Source organism: Vigna angularis, chromosome 2 (genome assembly GCF_016808095.1).
Source record: "Vigna angularis cultivar LongXiaoDou No.4 chromosome 2, ASM1680809v1, whole genome shotgun sequence".
Lineage (NCBI taxonomy): Eukaryota > Viridiplantae > Streptophyta > Magnoliopsida > Fabales > Fabaceae > Vigna > Vigna angularis.
This window is the reverse complement of record NC_068971.1, coordinates 18,198,962-18,208,553: the sequence shown is the minus strand read 5'-3', so window position 1 is coordinate 18,208,553 and position 9,592 is coordinate 18,198,962. Positions and strand designations below refer to the sequence as shown.

The 9,592-nt window shown below is 31.3% G+C and overlaps 1 protein-coding gene across 1 annotated transcript; it reads left to right on the top strand.

The window, feature by feature from the left end:
- Positions 1 to 4,732: 4,732 nt before the first annotated feature.
- Positions 4,733 to 8,607, top strand: LOC108328196 (uncharacterized). The gene is made up of 5 exons (XM_017562021.2): positions 4,733 to 5,034; positions 5,924 to 6,070; positions 7,086 to 7,188; positions 7,789 to 7,969; positions 8,308 to 8,607. The coding sequence occupies exons 2-5, from the start codon at positions 5,957 to 5,959 to the stop codon at positions 8,354 to 8,356; spliced, it is 447 nt and encodes a 148-aa protein (XP_017417510.1). The 5' UTR covers positions 4,733 to 5,034; positions 5,924 to 5,956; the 3' UTR covers positions 8,357 to 8,607.
- Positions 8,608 to 9,592: the final 985 nt, after the last annotated feature.

Here is a 9,592-nt window from a genome sequence, read left to right as displayed (position 1 = left end):
CACAGAATCGTCCACCATACGCCGCTGCTGAAGATCGAAAATCGCCATTCTTCTCCACCACTCAGGTTAGAGAGGATGGTGGTGAATATGTGGCTGAAAGTAGGAACCAGATTTGCACAACTCACTCAGGTTTGGCCACGGTAGCATTTGTACCGTTATGTTTTTAACAGCGTGAGCGAAAAGGACCAAATTGAACATTTTTTAACGAAATATGGGGCCTTTCTGAACTTTTTTAAAAGGTAGGATCACTTTGAACCAAACCTCTAAAAGTAGAGAGCAAATGATGTATTAAACCTATATATTATTATTATCTAGCCATAATATCTAATTATATATAATAATATCTCAATATATCTTTTAATTACCTATATAATAATATCCAAGCATATCTTTTAGAATATCTAACAATATCTAATAATATCTTTTTCTAATAATAATATTTCTTTTAATCTCAAGATTATATCTCCTAATTTTCTTTCAACTACTTTTCAAAATAATAGCTAAATCTTCAAAAAGATTTATATGATATCTTTTTATTAATTTCTCACATTATTTAATTTGCATTCTTTTCCTTTGTACACCCCCTGTTTTAATTTCTTACACCTTATCAATAAAAGGTAAAAGACTCATTTTGCCTCTAAGCCAAAATATAAATAAAATAATATAACAATTATGTTCTAACAAAGGTGTACACTCAATAACATTAATTTCCAAACAACAACACCAAATTCACAATACTACCTTATTTCTAAGACCATTATTTTTCTGGGATCTTACAATATGCAACAACGTGTTCAACAATTGAAGATAACTTAACAAACATATCTTAGGACATGAACCGACAATTGCTAGAAGTCAATTTTAATGTCAACTTAATTCTACACAAATTAAAGGATTAAGAGGTTTATAATTGCATGATTATATTATATGAAGTTATCTCTTCGGTTCATTATGCACATTGACTTTAATTATATTCTTAACAAAATAATACTTAAACAAGAAGATTTGAATTTCCTAAAAAATAAATATTATTTTAATTTTTTAATATTTTATTCTACTATTTAAAATCATTTTCACCAAAGAATATGTTATTCATAAATATCATTTTACCTCACTATTATCACTAAGGACATGATAATCTTTATTTTCTGTCCATTACAACATTTTTTTAAATCTACCACATTAGTCAAATCCCACTTAAATTTTAACAAAATTTATTTCAAAATCTTCTATCAATCATTTCTAAATCTCTTTAAAAAAAACAATATAAATATGTATTTACACAATTTCATACTATGTAATATTCATTTTTATATTTACATTTGTTTTCAATTTTACAAGTAATTTAAAAAATTTATATTAACTTTTATTTGAAAATTAGTTTTCTAACTTATTTTTGAGACACCATTTTTATTCAATCATATAACTATTTAATATTTATTAAATTATTACTTAGTATTTATATTTGTAACATCCCAAAAATACAGTCTAAAACTATATAATAAAATAATCACATTAAATAATAATACAGATCAGTCTTACACTAAAGAACGTACGGTTTTGGCCGAACGATTTACAAAAGAAACTACAGAACGGTCATACAAAAATCAAAAGAGAAAGGTGATCGAACGACCACTTCACTATAAAACTAAACTACTGACCGAACGTCCTACTGTTCAGTCTTAACCTCAACCTCGACTAGGTTCTCTTCCTTCAGCGTCTCTTCCAGCAATACGTCTCCTTCTGCTCACATCCACATGGATGATCATTGCAATGACAAAGACGGACGTACATAACATGACAAGACAGGAAACACAGGGTAAGCTTATGTAATTTAATTCATGCATAAACATACATTTTAAACAATCCAACACACAAGATAATTTCAACATACGTATCATACAAAACCTATTACTAGACTGACTGTCTGGACTGTATGAAATCTGCGTAGCTACAGGCGTTCGTACACCCGGGTGATGTAGTAACTGGGATGCCCTCAACAGCTGTCACCCGAGGTTAGTCCTATCTGTCCAAAGTACCCCTAAGGACTAGGACCTCCTGTCGTTCCCACACATGACCTACCCTCCTCTACGTGAAGACGAGTACTCACGGAACATCAGGATGAACAGCCAGCTTAGCATGCCCACAGTCATACTTTACCAATTCCAATATTCATTCATGAGTCGTTCCTCCCCGGAACACTCGTCCATAATCCACAACATTTCCATCCATATCATATTCTCGTATCTTTCATTATTATTCATCTCACTTAAACATTTTTAACAACGATCCGTAAGGGTACTTAATACCGAACGTTCAACATTGATTTAGAATGAGACCGAACACTTGGAGCGAGACTAAGAAGTCTTCAATTCCAGAAGGGATTTAGACTAAAGGGTACTATCGGTTAAGAAAGAAACCAAGTAAAATCAAATATCACAATAAACGAATGGGACGAGCGTTATATAAAAGTGAGTCAATTAGATGAACTGACTCTTAAGAACTCCAACCGAACACCTAAATAATCATGCTCAGTACTGAGGCTCGAGGCCGGAACCAATGGATACAGACACTTCGAGACCTTCCAAGAAGAATACTTAGAAGAATTCCCATGAAGAAATCGATCGCTTATGAAAACTTAGCTTAAGTGGGTTTAATATCAAGAAATCCGAATGACCGTCAAAGACCGATCATTCTATTGAGCAAACCCTAGTAGGCTTGAACGAATGCTCTTATTATAAAGTTTAGCTTAAGGAGCTAGAACGAGTGCCTGGTGTAAGACCAAACACTTGCTTAGAACGAACACTTGGTATAAGAGCAAGTGCTGCTAAACTTAAAGAAAAGAGACTTGATAAATATACTAAAATATCATTAGAGTAGTGTTTAAGTATAACTAAAATATACAATTACATATAGAGATATATATATATATATATATATATACTTAAGCTTAACACGGAAAACCAAGACGCAACTATGCTTGGCCGAACGCTCAAGCACGGTATTTCGAAATGCAGACGCTCGTCCTCAACTAGGATTCTTACCAAATGAAAGAATCCAATTCTAACCAAATTCACTAGCAATACCGAACGGTCAATGACCGTTCAGTGATGAACGTACATTATCATAGGGAAATTTCACCTCCAGAATTCATTTATATTCAAACTCATTTCTCAATATATAACTTCATAATTTCATACATTCTTATCATAGTACATTTCATATTCCTCATACATCAGAACATAATAACCAACATATTTCATATAGTCAAATATCTCAACAATCATGCTTCACTTTAATTTAACAACACAACGAACGTTCATGCATCACCATAAACATACAAATTAAATTAAATAAGTTTCTCTTACCTCTGAGTGTGAACGAACGTCCTAGAGACAGAAGTAAGGTTTCGCCTGACTACAATTCCTTCTACCCTCAACGTTCAACAGCTCTTCAAAAACTAACCAAACAACAGGAGACCAAACAATGACTCAGACAATATGAAATCATGCAACCAGAATTTGGTTTGTATGTGCCAGAAACGAACGTCTAAATACAGGGAGAACTTACCAGTTCAGAACTCGAAATTTTTCAGTTCAAAATGAAGCTCAGGACGCCGGAAGTGCTTCTACGGTGCCTGAATGGTGATCGGAGAAAAGAAAAGGTGAGTTTTGGTAGAGAGAAGGGAGAGCTTTTAGTGAGAAGTAGGAGAAAATGAGAATTTCAGAGTTTGGGGAAGAAGGGTGCATGCAGAGAGTGTGACGGGAGTTTCTAAAAAAATCAGTTTTGCTTCCCACGTCAAAACGAGCGTCCGCTCATCTGCCGACACCTGCCTTCCACTATCTGATTTCCAGATCCTCGTTGCTTGACACCTGGCGTCCGTTCAAAGGCGTTTTGGGTGCGTTTTTAATCATTCTGACAATATTATTATAATTTTTTATATTTGATATTGAAAAAATATATATATCTTTCAAACAAAGGTTAAAAAAAAGTCGTAACCGTTAATGTCTATATTACAAATGTGATTTTTCAAACTCATAGTGATCATATATTGATGTATTAATGTGAAACACTCTTTTGCAATTGCTTAGAGTTTAGTAATTATGTAGGACAAAATGTATAAAAACTCATTTCTACAAAAAATAACCATTTGATATATCATTATAATACTATAATATATATATATAATTTAATTAGTAATAATTTACAGTAATATATATAATATCAATTTAATAATATTTAACATGAATCAATTATATATTCTTATTAATAATATATTATTAGAATAAAAACATTCTTAATACTTGTATAATGATTTAGGTTAAAGTTATAATCGGTGTAATTATTATTAATAACACAATTTTTTTAATTCAAGTTATTAAAAAATTAAATTAAATAAAATATAACTAATTTAAAGAAGAAGAAATCAGAAAATAATAAAATTTAAAAATGGTAAAAAAAAATATTTTATTTTATTTTTGGTAATATTTTTTATCCAATTTTATGAAAGTATAATAAAATAAGTTTTATATATTCTATAGTAAAAATAAATATTTTATTTAATTTGAAAAATACGTATCTTAGAAAGAGATAAACTGCAAAAAAAAAAATCTTATTTAATTTTAGAAAATTTTCACTAAAATATTGAATAATTAATCGAAATTCAAAATGATCTTTATTATGATTTACTAATAAAATTAAAAAAATAAAATTCACGCTCACACCCACTCTTTCTTAAATCCCTATTTTTTTCCCTCTCTCCCAAAACCCTAATTTTTCTCCATCTCACCGTCCACTACCATCTAAATTTCCATTTCTTATCCATCACAACACCCAGCCTCTCCATCTACAACTTTCAAAATTTTCTTCATATTGTCTCCTCCCTCCCAATCTGTATAAACGACTAGCAGTGAAATAAAAGGGGGCAGAAGAAAAGGAGTGAAAGGGGATAATAGTGTGATACTAAGAGCGGGGATCTTGTGAAAGCTTCAACTGCTTCATTTGTTTCGTTGCTGGGGAGAACCATAGTGAAAGGTATGTTTTTGTTTTTCTCTATGTTTCTGTGATGGAGTTTAGGATGCTAAATAAATTTTAATTTTGTAATGATTTTCATTGCTGTTTTCCATATAAGAAGTATGAAAATCGGATTGTGGTAAATTTGGTTTAATGTGGTTAATGTTAGTCTTTTGCATGATAAAGTATGTCATGATTTTTTTCCAGACCTCCTCATTTCTCTCACTCCCACAATCGGAAATCCACATTGGCCTCCCCCGACCCCCCCCCCCCCCTCTCTTTCTCTCTCTCTCTCTCACACTCCTCATTTCACAAAAGTTGTATTTTTTTTTTTCAACTTAAACTGTATACGAAAACAAAATAAATTAATTGTTGTTAATAACTAAATACTTCAACAAGATCCGGGTTTGGGTCTTTTGGCGACAACACAAATTCCTTGGAAAATATTAGTGATATTTGTATTCTTTAATTGTGACAAATTTTAGTTTCACAAGTGAAAATCACATATTGCATGGGTGATTGTTTGCAAAATTGACTTTGGAAAATTGTTTTTGAATAGACTGATGTTGATGCAAAGATATAGTGTTTGGGTGATTTCATTTTAAAAGCAATTTGCTAGTAGAACAGTTTTATTCAATGCATTACTATAGTTGTTTCAATTTAATTCAATTCTTAACTCGGAATCAGTTTTCCAGTGCAAGGCTAAAACTGAATTTATGTTGTTTTGTAGTGTTATCTTTCAGTGAGTCTGTTTATTACTCGGGGGTTTCATTAATTTTCATTCCTTGGTTGGTTTGTTTTGGACTTATGTTGTTTGTGGAACTACACTGTTTTTATTCCATTTTTCTACAATGTTTTTATTCCATTTTTCTTACTAACACTTGTTCTATTTTAATTGAAATTTTAATAGGAGTTCAGATCTTATAGTCATCACTTTGGCCTTATGAAGGGCATACGCATTAAGAAAAGATTGAAACACATGGTGGAGCCGGATAAAAATTGCCAGACTGGGATTGAAGATGTTGCTTGGCTTTGCTCCCTTCAAGAGTCTGAGATTGTAAATCTCTTTAATTGTTCATTCATTTGGTCGATAACATTTCATGATCGTTTTCTTTGTTTTAGATTATCCAGGATGGTTGCTTTAGATAATGTTAGTTTAGTGTTTTGGTCAAAACTTTGATACCAGAAGTCATGCTCAGAGATTTCAAAGGATGCAGGAATCACATTTTTTAGCATTTTTAATAGAATTATAATATTACTGGGGAGGGTAGATGGATGGATGTACAAAAGGAATGGAGATAAGATATCTTCATGTTAAAGCTTTGGATTTTCTTGGGATTAATTGCGCCTTGGGTTTTTTGGGTATCACACTTGTATGATTTTAGTCCTCCTATTTCATTTGTGCCAAGTAGAACTTCCAAGTATTACAAATTTGCGATTTTAGCTCCTATGTAATTGGAATTTGATAATGTGACAATGACTTGTGGTATGTTTGGAAGACTAAAATCTACAAACTTAGGGAAGTCTATTTACACAATTAGAACCTAGAAAACTAAAATCACATATTTGCAATACTTGAGAAGCAATTGATGCAGTTAAAACCTTAGGGATTGAAATCAGACAATTGTGATATCTGGGAGACCAAAAGTAAAGTTAAGCCTTTTCTTGTAGGAACTAAATATCTTCCCCAGTCTACCACCATTCTACTTATTCTATTTTCTTGGTACAACTTAATTTTTTTAGAAGAATTTGAACCTGTTAAAACAAAATAATCGAAATTATAGTTCATTAAAGAATGGCAGTGTGACAGAGTCAGTTTGTGTCTTAGACCTGGGTATATGTATAAATCTAGTTTCAAGTAGGCCAGTTATATCTCGTTCATTAGAGAATGACCTGTAATATATCCTATGCCTTAAAAAAGTTAGATATGCAAATATAGTTTCAGGTATACCCGGTTATTCTTGGCTAGTGAGATATGCTTGTTTCTTGAATTTGGGTTTCTCCTTAACTTTCAGGTGCTATTTCTCTTGTAATAATTTAACTTTTGATGGTTAAAATTTGAAAATTGTCAGGACATGCTGGTTGGCTTGAAATTGTTGATCATTCAGCGTGCAAAAATGATAGGTTGCAAGCAGATGGCTGATAAATTCAACCTCAAAATGATTCGAGCCATTGGTATGCTCTATGCTCTTATTTTCCTTGTATGCAATGCTTTTTAAATTTTCATGAGTAATGTTCATTGATTGTGGATGCAATAAAAAGAAAACCTTGTGGCATATTTCTTATTGATTTATATATCTTTTTGTTGTATAATGATAATATTAATGGTGAGGCAATTTTCTAGAAGTTATACTATTTATTATATAAAAAACACATCCCTTTTAATAGGACTTAGTTATAATCTTAACATTTAAAATGTGATTGGATTGCACTGACAATCTGTTCATTTCAAGAATTAATTCAATCAAGATTTTAGGATGTTCTTTGCTTACTTTCATTCATTGAAATCATTGAAGGACACTGGCCTGTCCTCTGCGGTTGTGTCTGAAATGTTGCGTGCATACAATGAAATGCTAGCGAATTGTTGTCATACTTCATGATTTGCGCCAGCAATTTGAATTTCTGAGATTTAGAATTGAATTTCACTGTATTCATTGCAAACAAATTAATTGAAATTTTTACTACTGACTGCATAAAAATCATTCCACTGTGTCCTTTATGTGACATGATTTCTAATTACCTACATTTTGTAACTTCCAATGAACCTCTGTGCAGCACTTGTTTTGATGGAACATCTAAAGTCACAGATAAAGGAATCATCAGTTATATCTAATGCAGTAAGATCAGCTTCAATTTTAGATGCTTGCAACCTATTGAAATGTAGCAATGAGGTTAATGCAAATATTGAAGAGCTAAATACAAGTCTTGGTGCTGATATACTAACATTTATTGAAAGGTACGTTTACCAAGCTTATTTATAGTTACATGGTATTGTTGAATATTCAAGCAGTTGTCCATAACTTAGGAGAAATTATCATATGTAGGACTAGCACATGACACGGTCCTGACTTATCTTTACATGCATACTTGAGATTTTTAATTTACAAGAACCAATTAATAAACCATCATGTGGTCATGATCTTGATTTGATTAGTCTTTAGGCATAATGTATTTGAGTTTTTTCAATTGATTTGTGATGAAAGATGGGAAGTAAATTGACCACCTCCTTATGGCTGTTGTGTTTTTATGGGATTTTTATTTATATCAATGGTGATATATTATTTTTGTGTGCAGTCCACCAACATCCAAGCGAAAGAAGCAAAAAGTTGAAAGTGATGAATGAAAGGTTTTGCAGTTATTGGAGGACCTAAAATTTCTAGCATATCTTGATTTAATTTTTGCTTTGGAAGCTCTCTTTTAAATTTTCTCCGCAACTCTTGAATTTGCATACAAGAGTAATTAATTAGTCTGCTCATAATGTCAGTTGGGGATTTTGTCTCATTTCTAAAATGTAATTTTAAATACTCCTTAATTTTTTATAGTGTAAGAAATTTTTGTAATGCATTAACTAAACATTGTTCATATATTATATATATTACATCAATTTACATATTTAAAATTAAGAATTAGATGTGTGCTTAATTAATCATCATACTTGATACCATCTTGGTGGGGGAACTTTTCTAAATTGTCTTATTCTGTATAAAGTTGTACTCCGTAAAGATAGCAGTGAAACAAAGAAGGGAGAGAAAACAAGAAAAAAGGCTGTTCAATAATTGATGGGAAAATAACAATGATGTGAGGTGAGATTGATATGTATTATAAGATACAAAATATTTAAATAAAAATATAATAGACAATGTAAAGAGTTAATTTTTATTTGAAATATTTTTTGTTTTTTCTTTGCGAATTAAGCCTCATACATTCTTATTAATAATTAAGTAGGGCTTGACGGAAGAAAATAATTCTAACAATTGAAATTGTTTAAAAGTTTAATACCTTTTTTGGTTCCTCGAAAGAGGGATTGTATTCAAAATAGTTTTATCTTTTTTAAAAAATAACAATTGATCTCAACTTTTGAAAAAGGCGTTAAAAATTAAACGGTGTAACTGTCCTTCTAGACAAAATTTAATGATGTGTCAATGTTATGTGATTGTGTGGCAATAATAGGTTTATTGACGTGTAAAATTAAAATTGGAAGAAAATTAATTGACTACGTGGCAATGAACTATGAGAAAGGTTAAAAAAAGAGTGATTAGGATTGCTAATTTAGGGTTTCCTGTCCTGCGATTAGGGTTGGAAGAAGAATTGGAAAAATTGAAAGAGGCTCCTCTCCCTAGGAGGTCCAGTAATAAAACTAGAATGTCTTTTATCCTTAACTAGAACAGTTTCTAGAAACCATTTACCTAAAATCCTGCCTAGAATTTACTTACTTGATCAAGTAACGACAATTCATAAAATCGAAGAGTTGAAGTTGGCAAATGAACCAGTTGGAAATTACTTGTTTTTCTTGGGATCTTCAAGTAGGAGACGGAAACAGTTATATGATGAGATGACAGAAAGAGCTTGGAACTTGAGT

Coding starts and splice junctions, on each gene's coding strand:
- LOC108328196 (XM_017562021.2), top strand. CDS start 5,957: ATGAAGGGCATACGCATTAAGAAAAGATTGAAACACATGGTGGAGCCG. Junction 7,189..7,788: donor CAAAATGATTCGAGCCATTG/GTATGCTCTATG, acceptor ACCTCTGTGCAG/CACTTGTTTTGATGGAACAT. Junction 7,970..8,307: donor ATACTAACATTTATTGAAAG/GTACGTTTACCA, acceptor TTTTGTGTGCAG/TCCACCAACATCCAAGCGAA.